At 40.1% G+C, this 22,944-nt stretch overlaps 1 protein-coding gene and 1 pseudogene across 3 annotated transcripts; both read left to right on the top strand.

Moving 5' to 3' along the window:
- The first annotated feature begins 401 nt into the window (after positions 1–401).
- Positions 402–2,659, top strand: LOC143596669 (cysteine-rich receptor-like protein kinase 25; annotated as a pseudogene). The gene is made up of 5 exons (XR_013146753.1): positions 402–1,243; positions 1,400–1,546; positions 1,657–1,778; positions 1,887–2,097; positions 2,466–2,659. The product of XR_013146753.1 is annotated as a cysteine-rich receptor-like protein kinase 25 (transcript).
- Positions 2,660–20,577: 17,918 nt separating this feature from the next.
- Positions 20,578–22,944, top strand: LOC143596658 (uncharacterized). Of its 2 annotated transcripts, none has more exons than XM_077075373.1 (4): positions 20,578–20,718; positions 21,416–21,515; positions 22,072–22,258; positions 22,764–22,944. In XM_077075373.1, the coding sequence occupies exons 1-4, from the start codon at positions 20,587–20,589 to the stop codon at positions 22,846–22,848; spliced, it is 504 nt and encodes a 167-aa protein (XP_076931488.1). In that variant the 5' UTR covers positions 20,578–20,586; the 3' UTR covers positions 22,849–22,944. The 2 variants fall into 2 exon arrangements, with proteins under 2 accessions (XP_076931488.1, XP_076931487.1); XM_077075372.1 differs by having other exon boundaries at positions 22,066–22,258.

The following is a 22,944-nucleotide window of genomic DNA, read 5'->3' as shown; positions in this document are numbered from 1 at the left end:
TTTCATATAACATTCAGTGACACTAAATTATATATCAAAAAGAAAATAAAATGAAAATAACATGTTTTTGTATATAATAATAGTCGTCTTGATAAGGAAGCCAAAGAGAATATCATACCTATGAAAGAATACAACTTTAATAAAGTCGTTTTTGTGTGCTAAATTATGGTCTTAGGTGATAAGATTCTTATGGACACAAAGCAACTATTGTTTATGTGATCTTCGTATGTATTTATTTTCTCTAGTAATTCTTTATAAATTACATTTAAATAGTATTTTATATAAATATTTTTGACGTTATCTTAATAAAGAAACAAAATTGAAAGTTTTGGTAATAAGTCATTTAAAAAATTTGAAGCCACCTTCCTTTGCGTTTTCCTTTTTTATTCTTGCTTAATTCCCAAATATCCTACATATATATGCTTATGCCCAAAACTAAATACCAAAAGAAGCATAGCCGCCTTTGATTGTTCTTGAGAGTATGTATCTTTTACTTGTGTTTCTTTGGATGCCTATTCTGATATTCAGGGCCACTGCAGCAGATTTCGATACCCGTCGCTGTGAACTTAACATCACCAGCCATATAAACAACACCAGTTTTTATCCAAATCTCATTAAAGTCCTTGACTCACTTGCTACAGATACCGCACTCAATTACAAGCGATTCAAAAACGAGAGTTCTGGAAGTATTCCTCCTGACATAGCCTACGGTCTCTACCTTTGTCGGGCAGATGCTCTCCCAAACGACTGCCGTAACTGTTTGCTCAATGCCCGTGAAGATCTCAATAAGACATGCTCGTTTTCAAAAGCAGCAGTGGCGTGGAGCGACGACTGCATGTTACGTTATGCAAATTATTCGATAGGTTCGGTGTTGAACTATGAAACTTTTATCCCTGAATGCAACAAAGTAAATATTTCTGATCTGGTATCAGAGCAAAATCGGTTTTGGAAAGCTGCTACGAATTTTTTGGGTCGATTAGCAAACCATGTGTCGAAGGATGAGAATGACATGTTTGCATATAATGAGTTATCATACAATGATAAAAAGATTTACGGGTATGGCCAGTGCACACTGGATTTATCAGGTTCTGATTGTGATAAATGTCTTCAAGTAAGTATAAATCGTTTGCGGAAGCAGTACTGTTATGGAAACAAGGAGCACAAGTGTTGGCCGCGAGTTGCAATGTTAGATTTGAGATATATAAGTTCTTACAATTCCAAACACCCTCATCAGAGAAACCAGGTTTAATAATCTGTTTCATTTGATTATTTCATAATCGAATTTTAATTGATAAACGGGTGGTTTTACAAAAATATTTACTTGATAACAGACTATATTAGTTAGCATGGTGACTGTTTTTTATAATATTCCTATAAAATTTATATGTTTAATATGCAGGAAGAAATGAAAATCAGTAAAAAATAATTGCAGCAATAGTAGCTGTAGTTAGTTTTCTCGTCATCATGACTGCGGCCATATGCTATTTGGTCGTAGTCAAGAAATGGTTTCGTCCCATCGCAAGTAGTGAGTTAAAGGATAAAACGGGTAAGTACATAATATTTTCATTGTTGAATTGTTGAAGATTATACTACGAAAAATACTTGTGAGAAGTTATTCTAATTTATTTACACAATTTCTCCCTTTGGTTCATATAGATGAAAGTGAAATAATAACCGAGCAATCTTTACAATTCGAGTTGGGCACCGTTGAACAAGCCACAAAGAGTTTCTCAATAGAGAATAAAGTAGGTGAAGGTGGTTTTGGTGTAGTATACAAGGTACCTAATTGTGTTTACACCAATCTTTTCTTGACTATGAGATTTTACATCTACTGTATGTCGTCGTCGACTAATTAATGGCTTGTATTATTATTTGCTACTTGACAGGGAATTCTTGCTAATGGGCAAGAGATTGCTGTGAAGAGGTTATCGAAAGGGTCCGTACAAGGCTCATTGGAGTTCAAGAATGAGGTTGTGTTGCTAGCTAAGCTTCAACACAGAAATCTGGTCCGACTTTTGGGATTTTGCCTTCATGCCGAAGAGAAGATCCTGATATACGAATAGGTTGCGAACCATAGTCTCGACTTCTTTCTATTTGGTTAGCTCAAATCTGTTGCTTAGGACATATTAATTTTGTATTAACTTCATGGGTACTTAGCTTTTACATTTAATGATATGCAAAAGAATTGTAGGTGTCCTTTTTCTGGTATACAATTTTTATTATAACCACATACTTTTGATAGTTGTTTAGGTATCCCAATGGTTCAATGGTCCCTATTAATTAATTCAGATATTTTTAAATAGACAAACGACATGTAGCTAGAATTTAGTCATCAATTAATACTTTTCCACTTACCATAAAAAGTCAACGAGTCTTTCATTTATTCTTTAAGTCTTGATTGAATACTTTAATTATCTTTAGACCAATAACTTTCTTTTGAAATTCATTTTCATTAATGTTTTTAGGTCATACAAAAAATGTGAAATTGGATTGGTCAACACGTTACAAAATAATTGGAGGAATTGCTAGAGGGATGTTGTACCTACATGAGGATTCTAGATTGAGAATTATTCATTGGGATCTTAAAACTAGTAATATATTGTTAGACACCAACAGCTTAAAACTAGTAACAAGCTATGACACCAACAGCTTAGAATGATCCATTGGTTAGCTAAAAGGTTACTTTCGTATTAATTAAATATAAGCTTGTACAAGCTGTTCTCATATTATTTATAACAATTGGGATTAAGGTGAGGCAAGTAATGTGATAGGTTGATGATTGTTGCAAGCATGTTCTAGCTTCAATGTCAACGATGATTTTGTCCAATTTAATTATTGTTTTAATATATATGAGTGCGATTTAAATAGTTGGAACTTAAGGGCGGGTGTAGTGGGCGACGAAATGGGGTGACGAGGGGCGAAAACACCGCCCCGGGGGCCGACAATGTGGGCGACAAAGGGCTGGGTGATGAGTATTTCTCGCCGGGTGTGTGTGTTTATTAATATTATATATGTGTGTGATATATATTTTAAAAACACAAAAATTCTTATTTTATCATCTCGGTTTCATAAAAAAAACTCGGTTTAGCTTAATTATATACACATATGTATAATATATACATATATGTACATTTACATGTTTTTTTTGTACACATGTGTATAATTTAAGATAAATGATACTGTACATATGTGTATATTACGTAACTAAATATTATATAAAATTATACATATGTGTATAATACGACGTTTTTTTAAATTTTTTTAATTTGTTTAATAAAATCTGAATGAAATATAAGAATTTTGGTTTTTTTATTTTTTTAAAATTTTTATTATTTTTTGTTTTATGATTTTTTAAAATATTTTTTAAAGGTGCTTTTAGTTGTCAAAAATGGTTTTCTCTCTCTCTCTCTCTCTCTCTCTCTCTCTATATATATATATATATATATATATATATATAAAAGGGTTCAAATAAAAAGAAGTAGTTTTCCAGGAATGGTAAGAACCAATAAAATTTTGATATTTGACATTAAAACCTATGGTGAAAGAATAATTCTAGGAAACTATGACTGTTTTTGGTAATTTTAAATCTCAACCATTGATTGATATGATCCAATGGCTATGATTTATTCTTAGTCTTCCTAGGAAACTATTTGTTTTTAGGATAACCCTCCCTATATATATATATATATATATAGCTACAACACCATTACACCCCTAAAACAAAAACTCATCATTTGCTGACTGGGTGCCACATAACGCAAATCGCCCCATTTTGTGGCCCCTCCACTATACATAGCCTAATATGATCAACCTATTCGTTTTTCTAAACACTATTTTATGTAGTTTTCTATCTCGCGGATAATTTTATGTGTAGCCACTAAAATGTACATTTTTCTCAAGGGTATCTATGTTTAAGTAATTTAATTTTGAATCATACCAACTTATACTTGCGGTTTACACTTTACACAGCACTACGTCAACCTTTTTCGACGACTGTATTCGCTAAATGGTAACCCCTAGCAACGCCGCATAGTGCAATTAACAATTATATAAGACATTTCAATTCAATTCAAATGCAGTTAACAATTAGATAAGACATTTCCTAACTTACGGTATTAATTGTTTGTTATATTTGTCTTCTTTAGCTCCGTAATTAATGATTGTTATCTCAGTAATGAAATTAATCGATTCATGTTAAAACTCTCTACTATCATATGGTATCAGATTCCTACAAAGCTCCAATGAGCAGCCTCGATCCTTTTATCCCTTCATCCTTCTCTTCTTCGACAATCTCCAGCCCTAATGGCAAACCCAAACACCGTTATACCCATAACAGTCAATACTCATTTCACTTTGGGGAAACCTTATTGAGTCAAGTTTCGAACCTGAGACCATAAAGATTTCAAGTCTTAACCATCATATTCATGTTATTGAACCAGAAGAGGCTAAATGAAGACATTTTATAATCCAACTAGTTTGAGCCTCGTGTATTACACGGGAAATTGATAAACATTTTAAAATTTGAACATTTATCAAAATACAATCGACAACGTAATTATCATATACTGTTAATAAGATTACAATTTATATTAAAATTATAGGAATTACTAAATAAACATTACGCAAATATTTTCTAATAAGAAAAAATTACTTGTACAATATGTTTGCGGTTGTATTGGTCAATATACCTAGTTTATCAATAATCAAAATTAGTCAATGCTTGCCTGTAAATCTTGACAAAGCGATATAGATGTCTGTGTGAAAGCACAGGTTCTTTCAAGTACAAGTCAACCATATATTACAAAACAATATTATATGCTAAATCTTAATCTTATATATATATATATATATATATATATATATATATATATGATAAGGATCCTAAGAGAACCCTTTGCAAATTGAGAACTTTGAGAACCATTTTGGATCACTAACACACCTTTAAAAAATCATAAAACAAAAAATAAAATAAATTTAAAAAAGTAAAAAAAAACCAAAATTCTTATATTTCATTCCGGTTTCATTAAAAAAAATAAAAAAAAGTCTTATTATACACATATGTATAATTTTATTTAATCTTTAGTTAAGTAATATACACATATGTACAGTATCATTTATCTTAAATTATACACATGTGTATAGAAAAATCATGTAAATGTAAATATATGTATATATCATTCATATGTGTCTATAACTTGCTAAACCAAGTTTTTTTAATGAAACCGGGATGTTAAAATAAGAATTTTGGTTTTTTTTTACTTTTTTCATTTTTTTGTTTTTTTATTGTATGATTTTTTTTTCGGTTTTTTGTGGTCCAAAATGGTTCTCATAGTTCAATTTCAAAAAAGTTCTCTCATGATCCTGATTCTCTCTCTCTCTCTCTCTCTCTCTCTCTCTATATATATATATGTATATATATATATATATATATATAAATGACATCTTAAATTCTCTCAAACCATCAGATTGCTTTATTTGTAAATGAAGGTTTATCATGCATTTAAACTGAATAGGTCTCACCAAACCCAGATAGTCTTTTAAACCGGTTATAACATCACGTTATATTAAAAATTAATCTCATCAAATATTTTATATGAAAATCCTATAAAATAGGGATATACTAAAAATTAGTATCCGTTTTTTTAAATATACTATTTATAATTAAGAAACAATTTTATAGTAAAAAAAACGGGTCATGGGTCTCACCAAACCCATATAGTTTTTTAAACCGGGTTATATCTCATTTATTTGTGAAACCCTTTCATCATCAAATCCTAAGTATATTAATAACTTCCTTACAATAAATAAAATTAAAATCCAAAAATATATATTAATATTAGAAATGAATAATAAAAAAACAATCTCGTATTACAGGGAATAAAAGCTAGTTATATATATGATAGCTAAGAAAAGAAGAACATGATTCTAGCCTTCCAAAACAAACCAAAAGAATAAATTTAAATGATTAGTATGCCGATAAACAAATTTATGATATTGTAGTCGATGTATATAATGAAAATTTTTAAAGAAGAAAGCATTTTAATTGACTTTTATTTTATATACCTGAAAATACTAAAAAAATAATAATAAAACAATATTCAGACCACTTCAATCCCATTTGGCATGTTGTTTTTTATAGCTAAATTGCTTCATTTTATTACTTAAAGATAAACATGACGTCAAAATATAAAAAGAAAAAAAAAAGAAGAAATAAATAAACATTAACACACTTGCTTTATATATACATAAGAATAAGACTATTTTGGGTTAGGTAATGACCCACATGGGATCCAAATAACAAAATGGGTTTAAAAATAGGAGGATGGTTGAGAAAGTGACAAGTGGCACATTGTAGTAATCTTTTATTAGAGTAGTAGATATTGTACCAATGTTTTAAAAACCGGTACGTACCGGCCGGTTGAACCGGTTATACCGGATTTCGGTAAGGCACCCGGTATTTAGAGCCCGATATTTTTAGGCGGTTTGCTAGAACGTCGTACCGCCGGTTTTTTTTCGAAAATACCGGTTTAAACCGGCAAACCGGTTTTAAAATCAAGAGATTTTTTATATTTTTTGCGACCCATATCTTTTAAACACGACTTTTAACCTAGTAGATAACATTAAAAAGACACACTAAACAACGATTCATTAATCAACTAATTTTGTATCTTGCATTTGTTGGTTTCTTCACATCTTTTATAATTAATTAATTTCACACATAAAATAAAACTTCATATTTTACTCGATCATTATATATATAATGTTTAGTTCATGTGTAATGTTTATTAATGTACTTTAAGATTATTTTTTGAGTTGGAGTTGGAGTTGGAGTTGTATTTATATGGATTAGAAGGTAAACTATTCAACTCGGTTGAACCTCCCGGTACATCCCGGTTGTACCGGTTGTACCGTTTTTGAATCAAATCCGGTACAAGTAAAATACCAGTTTTTAAAACACTAAACATTGATTGTAACATTCTGTCATTCAATTCTCTTTATTTGTACATATATATATATTGATTGTATTCTATTATTCAAAATAGAGTAAAGTGTCATTTCTGTCCCTAAGGTTTGATTTAGTCCAAAGACTTTTATTTTTACATCTAGAACCTAAAGGTTTCAGAATATATATATACATGAAATAGAGACATAAATATGCTAATTGAATGTATAAATACATGAAATGGTGGTATAAACATGATATACATTAAAGTATATGACCGGTTTAATTCGGTTAACCAAGAGTACAAAAAATAACTGATGATTGGGCATTAAGTCATGAAAAAACCTAATAAAACTAATAATTAAAGTAAGTAGAGTATCCTATTCACGTGAAGCATGTCGTCAATATTATATTATCTATTTGATTATATATTTGAAGAAACACTAAATGACTCCGGCAGATTAAGGATAATCTGGAGGTTAAGTAGATGTTTCCCACGAGGGTTAGGTCCAGCAAAGATAGTTATTCTTCTCGACCTGCAAAACAGACACCGGAGCTCGTCACTGAGAAGGGGGGGGGTTCCTCCTTGTGACCACCCTCCGGCGTGAGAATCAGACTAGATTGCTCTGAATATAAGTGTATATAGAGAGAGAAATAGCTAGAGAAGACAAGATAATCATACCGTTCCAAGGTGTTGGAGTATTTATTGCCGAAGGTAGGTTTCCAAGCAGGTACGGCCAGCTGTATATAATATTCCTTTTCCAACAACCACGGGCTACGTTCGTGCCACGATGGGAGTTGGTGGGTAGGCAGCGGCTGATAGTGACATTTTGTACTGGAGCGTGCTACTCCTCGTACTATTGTCGGTGAGCTGTCACCCTGTGATTGGTTCATGGGCTGCTTTTGTCAGATCTTGTCTATTTGTCCATACCTTGGTAGGTATAGTACAAAAGATCTTCTAGAAGCGTACGGACTGGCTCTTTTGGGCGGGAATATTCCCGTGCTGCTCATTCCTTCAGGTGACATTGCTGAAGTATAAGAGTTAGTGCCTTATACGTGTTGCCTTACTGTTAGTGCGGGTAGCCTTCCTTCTTGGCATGTACCCACAGCTGAGGGAACAGGCAGGGTACTGTACCAAGGGAGGCTTTCCTGCGGGAACAGCTGGCTTACGGCGTGTAAGGTCTTCATCTCTGAGCATGGTGGGTCCTGCGGATCAAGTTGGTCTTTGCGCAGACGTACCTTATCAAGGTGTGTCTTGCGGGTCCAACTGGTCTTTGCGGGGACCTACCTCTTCAAGTCCCCCCAGTCTATTGTTCTTCTCATGAATTGTTAATAAGTGAGAGGAACTTTTGGACTTTAAGCAAGGGGTTTTAAAGAGGGGTTTTCGTTTATTAAGGTTCTCCGTGGGGATTCTTCCCGTGGTTTTCCTAATGTCACTTGCAGAAAATTCTCGATTATTTCTGCCTGATCTTTGGATATGATGCGGGTAGGTGTGTGACCTCTTCGCAAGTCGGGAGCGTTGAGTTTCACTTGTATAGATTCTTCACGGGGTATTGGTAGTTTTAGACATAGTGATCAGTTATGTTAAACAGCCAATTCCACCTTGAAGCTTCAAACAATCTAGTTCTCAACGTTCCCGCCAGGCGGTGGTGTTATTTCCCTTTCCGCAAGCATGATCCATAAGATCCATCCTGGGTTCAATTCCCTGCAGGTGTTGAGTATGTGAAGGGTTTCACCTTGACACTGTACCCGCACTTGTCTTACGGTTCCTTGTTTTCCAAGGTATCTTCTTGGCTTCAATTCCCTGCAAGTGCTAAGTATGTGAAGGGTTTCGCCTTGACACTGTACCCGCACTTGTTTTATGGTTTCTTGTTTTCCAAGGTAAGGGGGGTATATTCCCTCTTATTTTTGAATCTTTTTGAATCTTTCTGAAATTCGAAGAGTTGGTGGAAGGATAAGGACAATCCAAACGGCTGAAGGGACGTTGGCGTCTTCTGAAGGTTTCAGGACGTGCAGGAAGTTATGACGACGTGACAGCATGTGGTCAATCAGGACGCTTTTTCAGGCGAGTGGGCGTGAGTTTCATATCACGCGCCATTCTGACACCTGTTGCCAGCTTGCTTTATCCACGTGTCGCCGTTTCGTTGCACCTGCGCTCTCTCTCTCCTCCGCATTAAATTCATCACATTCATTGCGATGAGTATATAAGGGGGAGAGGGTGCATCTCATCCCATACCTTCACTTCACTCTTCTTTTCCTCTTAAGCGATTTCCAGTGAATACTCATCTTTTCCAGCGAGCATTCTTCTGAAACCGCTTTCTTAAACTTTTTAAAAAATGTCTTCTACTCATGATCCCGAGATTAACGTCGAGGAGTCTGACGTTTACCTCGAGAACCCGACGTCTACGTCTGATAAGGACGACAAGAGTACTGCTGGCGAGTGCCAGTGTACTCTTTCTGTCGATGTGTACCATTACATCGTCAAGAAGTTCATGCTGGAGCCGTATGAGCGAGAGTTTCCGGTGCCCAACCAGACGGTGTACGATGCCCCTAAGGGCAAGATAGGGGTTTACGCCTCGTTCTTCATATATGGGAATCTAAGATTCCAATTAACGAAGTTCGTATACCGTGTTTTGGAGAAACACGGTGTGCATTTGACGGAGGTGCACCCAATGGCGATTGCTAAAGTTCGCCATTTCGAATGGGCGTGCCGTATTTTGGGCATCGAGCCCCGCGTCGACCGTCTGATGACCTTCTACACCTGGAGGTGCATCCAGGGTTGGTATACCCTTGTTACTCGGATCAAGGGGTTGAAGATCTGCGCTACCGAGCGTAGTCTTCGTTCTTGGAAGCGGGAGTTTTTCTACATCTCCACTCGCGTCATCCCCATCACGATGACGTTCAAGAATGGGAGGGCACTCCCTAACCTTCACGCCTCCAATTACCAGGAGACCGAATGGTTCGCCAATATCTCCCAGATCCAGACTCCGGTTTATCGCTTCGCGGAGTCTGGGATGGTGATGCTTGGGATGAGCCGCGTGTGGAAGGATGCCGGGTCTGGGACGCCGCAAATACCCATCGTCCTTGAATACGGTTTGAGCTCTATTCCTTACGGTATGCTCCGTCTTTTGTGTTGGTTTAGGGTTTTTCTTCTAACATTGTTATCTTGTTTTTTATTTCAGAGGGGAACGACTTACAGTCGCTCTTGCATCCGCGGGAGACTGGTGGTCCCGCACGGTTGGGTACTCGTGATCTCGATGAGAACGAGTTGCTCATTTTGGAGCAAACGGCGGATAAATTCGTAGAGGTCTATCCGCCAGGCCACGAGATTTTGAGCGCCACCCGGCCAGGTAAGGAGTTCTTTAATCCTCGTCCTCTTCATGCTCAAACTTCTGCTGGAATTCCTCTGATTTTGTCATCTTCTGATGAGGGATCCGCAGATTGGCCTTTCTTTGTGAGGAAGAAGAAGGCTGCTGGCGTGAAGGGCAAGGCGAAGGTTGCTTCCATCGTCGACCTGGGGAATCAGTCTGATTCCGAGACTGAAAGTGAGGAGGCGGCGGGGAACCTTGGTGGTGGTGACGAGACCATTGTCTCAGAGGTTGAGACAACTGTCACTTCCGAGCCACCAAGCGTTGCGCAGGTGAATGCCGTGAAGAGGCCAGTCCCATCGGGTCTATCTCCGCCTGTCAGGTCTTTCAGGATCAAGAAAGCCAGTAAGTATATTTTTTGTTCACCTTTTCCGCATTTCCTTCCGCTTTTGTTTTTAATATCTTGTTTTTCTTCATGCAGGAGTGGACTTATCCGCTTTCGAGGGCGGTGCGGGAGGCAGCGGTTCAGGACCCACGACGATAGGTTTGGTCAACCTATCTGAGGCGATGACCCAGGCGGCTGCGCCTGTTTCTGGTGCTGGTTCAGTTGCTCAAACTGTTGAAGCAACTGTTCCAGTTATGACGTCATCTCCGCCGGCCGTCAGTGCCATTTTTACTACATCCTTCACCGGACCGGCGGTGACATTTTCCGCGAGCTCATCTGCGGCTGCTACCACGGTTATGAGTTCACCTCAAATGAGTTCATATCCGATGGTGTCTACCTCAATGGCTTCTGCATTGTCGCATTCGGCGTCAGCGACTACCTCTGTTGGGGCCAGTTCTCCAGTTATGTTTAGAGTTGGAACCTCTAGACTTACCTCTGTTGATGAGGGAGTCCCACCTTTGCCTCCTTCCCATCTCCTTGACCTCTTGGATGGATATCCTTTAGGTTCAGGTGATGGGTTTAGCGGCTATCGGCCTGTTATCGACCCTACAGGTGCGTGGGGTTATTTTGGCCTATTATCCATTCTTATCATTTTTTCCTAACTGTTTTTTGTTTTTGCAGTTTCGGATTCCAATGAGGTGTATGCTCCAAGGTGGAATATCCGCCGGGGAATAACTCTAAGGACGGTTGCGGACTGCGTCGACTGGTCTCGCCATGCCGCTCCAAGCGGTGCTTTGGGGGAGGCAATGGCTAGCTACCAGGAGGGTAGGTTGTCCAATGAGCTTCTAATCCTTCTCGCCCGGATGCAGCCGCGTGTCGAGTTACTTTGTCGTGAAAACGACAAGTTAAAGACTGCGCGTAGCCTGGAGGTGGCTCAGGCGCGATCGCTGCGGGAGGAAAACATGAGGCTTGCCGCCATCGCTGCGGAGAAAGAGAAGGCCTTCAAGGACCTTGAGGCCGAGATCCAAGCCAGGCATGAGGCCCGTTCCAAGGCTACCCAAGCTGTTAACGAACAGCTTAGGTTGGCTAAGGAAACTGCGCGTAATGCCACCGAAAGGGCCACCAAAGCCGAAGCCGTTGCTGAGCCTCTGCGCGTTGAGAATGAAGAGCTTAAAGCCAAACTGGAGAAGCTTCAGCAGGCTCATGAGGCTTTGGCTTTAGAAGATGCCAAGAAGCTACAGGAGCTTTTGGATCAGAGGGTTGTGCTTGATCGCACTGAGCGCAAGCTTAAAGGCGTTGAAGAGGCTGCTGCCAAAAACGTGTTGCTTGCCAACCTCAACAAGAATGAAGCCGAACGCGCCCGCGATAAAGCTCAAGCTACCCTTCAAGAAGCTCTATCTAATAAGGATTGGCTTCTACGAGAAGCGTTGGCGCAGGTACGCGTAGCTCCATAATTTCTTTGCTTTGCGCTTTTCTTTATACTTAGAAAAGTTTTTTTATATATATATTTTTTATTGTAGGTTGTGCATCGGATTTTCGCGAACACATCTTATGACGATGCCATGAGCGCAGCCCTCAACGCCTCTCATGAGGATGGGGAGAAGGCTGGCTTCTTGCTTGGTCTAGGATTTGCAGAGAAAGGCATCCCGCCTTCCAGATTTTCTTTACACGATGTTAACACTGAAGCTGCCTATGACCAAGCTGTGAACCAGTATGCTGCCTTCTCGCATCCGGTTGTGGAGAAGATTAATGAAGTTGCTGCCGCTGATGACGGGCTAGCTGTTCTCAAAGCTTTCCTCGAACTGCCGCAGCCGACTGATGGTGCGGGTTCAAGTGGGTTTGGAGGAAGTGGTCCCGAAGCTTGAATCTTGAGATTCCTCCCAACCGTTAGGATAGATTTGTATTTTTTGTAGGCGGGTAGATAGCTAGCCATTTTGTAATGTTTGAACAACTTTTATTGTGAATAAAAATATTTTGTTAACGCCTTGCCTTGTAAACATTATATGATTTGCTCATGCATATTTTAGTTTAACTTAGCAATTTTCTAAGTGTTTTGAATAAGTTAACCTTTCGGCGCGTGTCAAATAATAGGTTAATGTTCTGTTTCCTCTATCATGATTGTGCGGGTAGGACCGTCACTTTCACTTAGTAGGCTGACTAAACTTCATCTATATCTGACCTGCGTGAAGGTTTTCCTCATCTTCCCCTTAGAAATATTTGCTGTTTTTGTGTTTATGCGGGTTGTGCCTCTTTCCACACGCAACGACTTACTTCATCCCTCACTTATTTATGCGATGAATACCGGCATATCAGTGTGGTCAGTTCATAAGTATAAAGGTAAGGCTATCAACACAATGTGATAAGGAGAATCATTTCCATTAGAAGTGGCTGTAGGCCTTTTCTTTACAAGTTTGGAATTGATCTACATGTAACAACTACGTAATTGAGCTCCATTCTATGTTCTTGGGATGGGGGTGCCATCGAGCCTTTCGAGCCGGTATGCGCCCTTTCCCAAAATTTCTTTAATAATGTATGGCCCTTCCCAGACCGGGGCTAGCTTTCCTGGGCGCTCTTGGTTTGAAGCCTCGTTGTTACGCAGTATGTAGTCTCCGACATTGAAGTTGCAGAGTTTTACCCGCGTGTTGTAGTACTTTTGCATTTGTCGCTTGTAGTTCTCTTCACGCGCTGCGGCTAAGTCTCTGCGTTCTTCGGTTAGCATAAGGTTTAACCGTATATCCGCATCATTGTCTTCTGGTTGAGTTATAACTCTTGGTGAGGGTAAACCAATCTCGACTGGAACCATGGCTTCAGTGCCATAAGTGAGGCTGAACGGAGTTTCGCCCGTGCTTGCTTTTTTCTGCGTTCTGTTTGCCCAAAGGACATGTGGAACTTCGTCCACCCAGCCGGATCTATGCTCCAAGAGTCTTTTCTTTATGCCGTCGACGATGCTCTTGTTTGCTCTTTCCACCTCACCATTACCCTGCGGGTGCGCCACTGAGGTAAAGGTGTGGGTGATTTGAAGCTCTTTCAGCCACTTTTGTAGCTTCTGGTCAGCAAAGTTGGTGCCGTTATCGCTCACCAAATTCTGTGGAAGTCCAAAACAACAAATAATAAATTCCCAAATAAATTTTTGATATGTTTTGCGGTTGTTTGGGCTAAGGGTTTTGCTTCTATCCACTTGGTGAAGTAGTCGATGGCTACCACTAGGAACTGAACGTTCCCTGCTGCTGTGGGAAATGGGCCTGTCACATCGATGGCCCACTTCTGGAATGGCCATGAAGAAGTGACTGGAACAAGTTCGTTCTTCGGGCGATGCGTGTTGGGTGCGTAAAGCTGACAGGACCTACATTTTCTGATGTAGGCCAGCGCATCCGTGTGCATTCCTGACCAAAAGTATCCCGTGTTGTTTAGCTTAGCTACAACTGCGCGTGGACCTGCGTGTACTCCACAGATGCCTTCGTGTACTTCCCTTAGGAGGTAGTCGGCATCTTGGTCGTCAACGCATCTGAGGAGTGGGCCAAGAAAGTTACGCCTGTAAAGTATGTCATCGACAAGTTGATAGTTCAGTGATTTACAGTGTATCTTTCTTGCCTGTGTCTTCGACTCTGGTAGTATACCCGCTGCAAGGTAATTTATGATTGGTGTCATCCATGTTTCCGTGCCGGTTTGGATGACACAAATTTCCTTGTGCGGGACTGATGGTGCTCCAAGAAGTTCAACGCGGATGTCCTTTCCCAAGTGGGTGAAGGCTAACAATGCAAGCTTGATTAACGCATCCGCAGATTTGTTTTCGCTTCGCTTGATGTGCACAACTTCGCAATCGTTAAAATCGCGCATAAGGGTTTTGGCTTGCGCAAGGTACAGGGCCATTATGTCATTCACGGCCGTGTACGTCCCGTTTATCTGGTTGGCTACTAGCATGGAGTCCACGTGGGCTTCCAAGTTTTTCACTCCCATCTTACGCGCAATTCTTAATCCGGCCAAGAATGCTTCGTACTCCGCTTCATTGTTCGTACTTGGGAAATCAAGCCGAAAAGCGTAAGTGTATTCTTGGCCTGCCGGGTTAATTAATTTCAACCCTGCGCCTGAACCTTCGTTGTTGGCTGCTCCATCAGTATAGAGTCGCCAGACATCGTTAATGTCTTGTGCTGGAGAGGGTTGAGCCTCTTCCTGGCACTCTTTTTCCCGCGATGCGGGGACTTCCACAATAAAGTCGGCCAAGACCTGGCCTTTTATGGCTGGTCTTGGCTAGTACTTTATCGCGTATTCCCCCAACTCAATTACCCATTTGGCTAGGCGTCCCGACAACTCGGGTTTGCCTAGAACGTTTGCAAGTTTGAAGTTGGTGAGAATGGTGATTGGGTGACCTTGGAAATATCGTCTTAGCCTGCGTGAAGCCTGTACAAGTGCTAAGACTAATTTTTCCAGGGTAGAGTACCGGGTTTCCACGTCCGTTAAGATGCGGCTTACATAGTAGATGGGCATCTGGATGCCTTTTCGTTCTACTAGTAAGACTGCCCCGGTTGCTCTGTCTGTGGCGGAGAGGTAGAGAATTAATTCCTCCCCCACTTCTGGTGCTGTGAGCGTTGGGAGTTCGATCAAGCGTGACCGAATCTCTTGAAAAGCTGCTTCCGCTTCTGGTGTCCAGCGGAAGTGCGTTTTCTTCAAGCAATTTCTCAATGTTGACACGAATGGGAACGACCTATCTGCATGGTTTGCCAGAAAGCGGTTAAGTGCGACTAGTCGTCCATTCAGTGTCTGAGCCTGTTTGATGGTAGTAGGTGATTCCATCTTCATAATGGCTTCGACCTTTTCAGGGTTCGCTCTGAAGCCATCTTTGGTAACGATGACTCCTAAGAACTTCCTTTCTTCCATCCCAAAGGAACACTTGCTCGGGTTGAGCTTCATGTTTATTTTTCTGAGCGTGCTGAAAGTTTCTTCGATGTCTGTCAACATCGCCTCTGGCTCAAGGCTTTTGATGACCAAGTCATCCATGTAAACTTCTAAGTTCCTCCCGATTTGGGCATGGAACTCTTTGTCCATCAAGCGTTGGTACGTGGACCCAGCATTCTTAAGTCCGAATGGCATCATTTGGTAACAAAATGTGCCATCGGGCGTCCGAAATGCGGTTTTGTCCTGATCGTCAACGGCCATGTGGATTTGATGGTATCCCTTATACGCATCAAGGAAGCATTTAAGGCGAAACGGTGCTAACGATCTACCTTAAGGTCAATTTCGGGTAATGGGTAACAATCCTTGGGGCATGCTTTGTTTAGGTCTTTAAAATCTATGCACATGCGCCATTGTTTGTTGGATTTCGGTACCATGACGGGATTTGCAACCCATGTTTGATATTTACTAACGCGTACGATGCCTGCGTCAAGGAGTTCCTTGACTTGGGTTCTACACGCGTTAGCCGGTTCCGCACCCATTACACGACGCTTTTGTATGACCGGCGTAAAAGCCGGGTCACACTTGAGCTTATGCTCCGCCTTACTTCGGGGTACACCAGTCATGTCAGCTGGTGTCCACGCAAAGATGTCAGCATTTTTTTGCAATAAGCATTTGAGTAAGGTGCGCGTGGGATTAGTGATCATTGGGCCAATGGTAATGGCCTGGTCAGGGTACTTGCCATTGAAGGCCCATTCTTCCGGCTCGGTAATGGTTGGTTTAGCCGTCTTTGGTTTGGGTTTAGATGAGACAGATGCGATGCATACCTGGGGAATACCCGTGATCATCGCGACACCCTCAGTTGTTGGCCATCCCATCATGCCATGGACCGAAGACACCACGGCATTAAATCTTGCCATCCCATCTCTCCCGAAGAGAATGTCGTATGTGTGGTGTGGCTTCCTCATTACGACAAAGTCCACGTCTTCTGTGCGGGAGTACTTCCCGTCTGTGAGAGTGACGGGGAAGATAAGATACCCAAGGGGGTGTTTGTGCTGCCATCGAACCTTCCATCGAGGCGTAAACCGTTTCTAGGCGTTCTTTGCCTTCGTCGTCTAGCTTGTCGAAGAACTGCCTGTACATGACCGTTGACGAAGCGACGTTATCAGCAAGAGTGCGGGAGGTGATGTAGTGACCCAGCTGGCTTTTGATGACTATGGGGCCTTTTTTGTTGGGTCCTCCTGGCACACGCGGGAAGCGCACTTCAGCTTCCTTCCATGCACTTGGCTCTGTTGTTCGTCGTTTTCTTCCTCTGACGTTGCCATGAACCATGTGAATGCTGATGTCGACGGGCTTTCGTCCATTGCCTTTGTACCGATTGTCATTCCTCCCACCGTTCTTGATTGACGCCACGAGGTGTGTGAGTTTCCCATCTTTGATGAATGTTTCGACGATATCCTTCAAAGATGTGCATTCTTCCGTGGTGTGGCCTTTGGTCCCGTGGAAGTCACAGGATTTGCTCTGATCAACATTATGACGCTGTCGGATTATTGGAGCCTTTGGCCATGATAGTTTCTCGGTGGCAAATATCTCGGTGACGCTTTTGGTGAGTGGCGTCCATCTGGGATTCCGGTTCGACGGGTGCGTGTTGTCCCTTCCGCCTAAGAGAGGGCGAGAGCAGGATGAGGTGTCGAAGTTTATCCTTGACTGCCAAATACCAAGCTTCCTCTTCTTATTTTGTCGGGCGGTACGGACGTTATTTTCTCTTGTTCTCTGCGTGTAGAGGTTTGTGTTATGAGGAAGTTTTCTACCCAGTTGCTTCTCCGTCTCGGCGAAGCGTTTAGCTGCCGTCATGATGGCATCCCACGTGGATGGCATGCCATCTTTACCCGTCAACGTGCGGATGAGCTCTGGGTACTCAGCGCCCTGGATGAAAGCGGCGCGAACAAGATCCTTGCTAATGGTGCCTAGACTTAGCTTCTTTGAGTTGAAGCGAGTGATGAAGTCTAGCAAAGATTCATCTTCCTCTCGGACGCAGTTGAGGATCGTCCACTGCTCTTCAGTATATTTTCTTTGTTGACTGAAGTGCTGGCTGAACTTGTGCTGGAAGTCTGCCCAATCATAGATGTGGTGGACCGGTAGACGATCAAACCATGCTCTGGCTGCCCCGACGAGCGTCATTTGGAACATGTAACACCACGTGGGTTCCGTCCAATTACTGACGGTTGCCCCCGCTATAAATCTATTCAGGTGATCGTCCGGGTCAGATATGCCATCGTAAGTGCCTATGTTGGACATCTGTTTGGCACTCTTTGGAGCGATTGCTTCCGCAATGTCCCTTGCGAATTTGGACGTTCCCGCATTCGCAACAGTTGGTCTGAAAGTTTTGGAGAAGTCACGTGGGTTTCCCCCCGTGTTCTTTGGTTTGAAGGTTTCCTCGAAATTTCTCTTCGAGTGGAAGTCTTCCTTACGCTTCCCTTTCGCCTTATGACGAGGGTTTGCGTCACTGTCAGATTCTTCCCAATCTTCATCGTCCACATACTCGCAATCATTGCTCATGTTGAACTGTTGTCGAATGCTTCCGAATTCGTCATTGGCCTGTTGGAGTGAACGTAAACGTTCATCCAACTCGGCTTGGAATTCTTTCTGACGTGCTTCCGCCCAAGCTTTAACTTGTTCTAGTGTTTGGCGGGGAATCCTCGTCTGTTGTTTCTCCAACTGGGTATCAATGAATCCCAGGGGATGATTGTTTACTGCACTTGCCCCGGCTTGGGTAACCGGGGTAGTGTTCGTAAAAATTGTGTATTCACCGGTGTTTCCCCCAGTAGCTGGGGTTGTGGTTACCGGAGCTTGGTCGTGGGTTCGAGTCCCACGGATGGCGCCAATGAAGAAACACTAAATGACTCCGGCAGATTAAGGATAATCTGGGGGTTAAGTATATGTTTCCCACGAGGGTTAGGTCCAGCAAAGATGGTTATTCTTCTCGACCTGCAAAACAGACACCGTGAGCTCGTCACTGAGAAGGGGGGGTTCCTCCTTGTGACCACCCTCCGGCGTGAGAATCGGACTAGATTGCTCTGAATATAAGTGTATATAGAGAGAAATAGCTAGAGAAGATAAGATAATCATACCGTTCCAAGGTGGTGGAGTATTTATAGCCGAAGGTAAGTTTCCAAGCAGGTACGGTCAGCTGTATATAATATTCCTTTTCCACCAACCACAGGCTACGTTCGTGCCACGATGGGAGTTGGTGGGTAGGCAGCGGCTGATAGTGACATTTTGTACTGGAGCGTGCTCCTCCTCGTACTATTGTCGGTGAGCTGTCACCCTGTGATTGGTTCATGGGCTGCTTTTGTCAGATCTTGTCTATTTTGTCCATACCTTGGTAGGTATAGTACAAAAGATCTTCTAGAAGCGTACGGACTGGCTCTTTTGGGCGGGAATATTCCCGCGCTGCTCATTCCTTCAGGTGACATTGCTGAAGTATAAGAGTTAGTGCCTTATACGTGTAGCTTTACTGTTAGTGCGGGTAGCCTTCTTTCTTGGCTTGTACCCACAGCTGCGGGAACAGGCAGGGTACTGTACCAATGGAGGCTTTCCTGCGGGAACAGCTGGCTTACTGCGTGTAAGGTCTTCATCTCTGAGCATGGTGGGTCCTGCGGATCAAGTTGGTCTTTGCGCAGACGTACCTCTTCAAGGTGTGTCTTGCGGGTCCAACTGGTCTTTGCAGGGACCTACCTCTTCAATATTATAATATTAATCTAAGTGGACACACAATGTCTAAGTTGAATTTGGAAATTGGTTATGAAAACTATCGCAAAACAAATACTTTCATTATAGATTAAAAATCAATTTAAAGAAAGACCAACCCCCTCATGATTTTCAGCTCAATGGTTCACTCAAACCTGTTTAACTAGATAGATCCCACATGGACATGATCTTGCAAATAGCTTAATTTTAATGATAACAAAAGACCACTTTTTAATACTAACTCATACAAAATATTTATCAAATTATAAGTTCCGTAGTTAGGCTGCTTCCTTCTGTTCTGTCCTTCTGCCATGCACTTTCTTTAAATCTTCTCATGACCCAAAATCAGTTTAGCCCAATTTCTAACTTTTGTTATTATTTTTCTAGGCCTTAATTTGTGTTTGAACCAGCAGTAGCCCACCACTAATTTCTTTCATCTTGAATTGTTAACGAGTTCTAGGCTTCTAGCCCACCTGTCCATTCATTTAATGACTGCAAATTAAAAACGAGTATATGTATCAACATCTGACCAACCTCCAAACACCATGTATTATCTTTCCCTTTTTATTTTATTCTGGATTCTCATAACTATTACTCTATTAGTATATAAAATAACTAAGGCGGTGTTGGTTTTTAAAGAAATAGACGTGAAGACCGCTAGAATAGATATGCTGGTCGATAGAGTAGATATGAAGACCGACAGAATATATATGAATGTCTGACAGTATGTATGAAGGCCCGACGGAATAGATAAGAAGGCCCAGCGGAATAGATTCGTTGGCCGACCATTTATTAAACCGTCTGGCCGATTGTTTAATAAACCGTCGCCGCCAAAACTAAACGGTCGGTTTTTTATAAAACGGTCGGGCCCGACAGTTTAAGTGTATATGTGTCAAGATGTGGTTGGTCCAAAAACAGAAGGGTGTCAGACAGATCTGTCGGATGTAAGGTCTGTAATGATGGATCATTTCGAATAAAATAGGATCATTTAGGTATTATTTTGCTTTGGAGGTTAGTCTAGGAACTTGTATAGTTAAATGGGTTATTTTGGTCATTTTACCGACAACAAAATTATAACTGAATCTAAAAATAAATTATAATAAGTTATATAAACAAATAAATAATAAGACAAAAGTAACTCATCATGACCAAACCGAAAGCCCAAAAAAAACGATAAAACATCTCATATGACATACCTTCATCTATCTTCATCACCCACGCCCTCTTCTTTCTCTCAACCTGCCGCCACCACAGCCACCATCTTCCGGCTGCCGCCGCAACAGAAGTGTTAACTAAGCTGCCCAAATTGGATGGAAAGTTTGACTTTGATGGAGTCAACGGACTGTAAAGAAACATCAAACATCAAATCTGATAGTTTTAAAGTTGATATGGAACCTTTCTCACACCTCATCAACAATCACACATATGATTCAAGATCAAATGTAAGTTTCACTTTCATTTTCTTGTCTATTTTGAAAATCTCAATTTTCACATATTGACCGGAAGTAATCCCGGCTCAGGAAATGTTTATACAGAGTACCAACTTTAAATGTGTTTTTCTCGAGCAATCCCATACGTATTTTTCATGTCATCAAAAAACTAACAGGTTACTTTTCAATTAGTATAAGATTACCAGATGAAAATATATTCAAAGTTAGGACTATCGATAAATATTTCTTGAATTAGGACTAATCCCGGCCGTTAATTGAAAGCCAGGACTATTGAAATCCAGTAACTTTTTTTTAAATTAAGTTACAAATTGAACACCTAAGCTGTATATATTTTTATTACAACATGATATTTTATTATTAAACCTAATAATTTGTTCAATGTAAGATAGATCTTAATATTGTTGCGTAATATTCGTTTCGTGCGAGAAAGTGCATGAAAGAAAATACTTGATATTGGGGTTTCGCTTTGGTTTTCCCTCCTTTTTTTATTATTTTATTTGAAAAGGGTACTTAATAAAGTAGATAAAATAATCATTTATGTTCTTTTACATGAAAACATATATATCGCTTACCTTTGTAACTAGGATTTATAATCCTTGAACGTGTATTATTTTAATTTGTTTTATTTTTTTCAAATTAAATGTATTATATTTAAAATAATTTGGAAATATTTTTTAAATTTAATTAGTTGCCAAGGAGTTTATCCAAAAAGGGAGGAGAAGAAAAGAAGAAAATGATGAGTGATCCAAACATTGACAATGAAAGAGATGCTATTTATTCGCTTAAAGGTGACACCTCTTTGTTTCTTTTTTAACATTATATTTTTTGTTAAAATTATTAAATCGAAATATTAAAACATAAAAGTCAATCATTAAACTTAATGAATTATGATATATCTTATCCTATTAATGTTGTATATATGAAACGTATGATAGCACATTAATAAAGATGGTAGGGCATTCTAGTTAGTGTACCAAAAATAATTGTGTTTCATTATCAAATCAAAACCACTTAATAATTTGGAAGAAGATGTTGATTTGGGAATGGTTTTCTACTTTTCTATCATATTAATTGATTTATGCTTGACGTGTCGTAAGAAATCATACATTGACAAAAGGAACAACTCACTCATTATTAACCATTTGAATTAATCGTTTATTATTTAATATCTATTAGTATTATTATAAACATATAGTATTAATTTAGTTACATAAAATATAATAAAATTATTCCTTTTGCTCCTGCCAAATTTGCACATGCAACTTAGAATTATTTGATGCGCTTGTTTGTGCTGGAAAGTTTTTTTTTTTTTAATGTTAAAAGAATCTGAACTTGTAGTTACAGGTATTATGTCGGAAACACCGATACCAGCATCCATAGGGACCATCGAGCCACAAAGCCACCACCAAATTAGCATCATTACTTCCGCCGGAACACCGACAAAAGGCAAACTCATCGGCAAAAGATCATCTAGTTTTAGACATGCATCCATCATCAACCCCACAAGAATTGTCTTCTTCTTCGCCACCTTGTAAGAACATGATCAGCCATCTCTTTCACGTTTTCGGTTGTCATATCTAACTCGTTTAATAAACAGGTCGTGTTCGAGTTGACATGCTTAATTAAATGAGTTGCTTTCAAGTTATTACCTTGTTTGATTCATTTTATTAGACAGGTCAACCTGCCAAAATGTTCAATTAAACAAGTTGATTCATTAACCCGTGTATGACTTGTTTAACCCATTTTTAAAATCCAACAAGTTTTTAAAGGGCACATGTACAGGTTACATGATTTTAAGCGTGTACGATTTATGACTAAATTTTTTTACTCAAAACAAAGTGGCTCGTGTTTTTTATTGAACGGTTGACACCCCTAGGTTCAACCCAAGCTGACATAATCTTTTCAAGGATTTTAACCCGTTTTGACTTGTTTTTTACTCATTGACCTATTTATAACGTGTTACTCAACCCATTTGTCACGTCTATCATGTCAACTATAGCGCAAACTAACTTTTTATGCATACCTAATTTGACCAGGTCAAGCATGGGAACCATCCTACTAATATACTTCACCCTCTCAATGGCCAAGTACAACGTCGACAAAAGTTACTCGATTGACTGAGCGAATCTACCAAGGAGATACTGGTGTATATATTACTTGTTTTCTTTGTTTTATATGCGTATCCAACAGTTGAGTGACACCGATTTACAGAACATT

Source organism: Bidens hawaiensis, unplaced genomic scaffold (genome assembly GCF_021521415.1).
Source record: "Bidens hawaiensis isolate Kalapana, Puna unplaced genomic scaffold, B.hawaiensis_p1.1 tig00046834_1, whole genome shotgun sequence".
Lineage (NCBI taxonomy): Eukaryota > Viridiplantae > Streptophyta > Magnoliopsida > Asterales > Asteraceae > Bidens > Bidens hawaiensis.
This window is presented reverse-complemented; position numbering and strand designations above follow the sequence as displayed.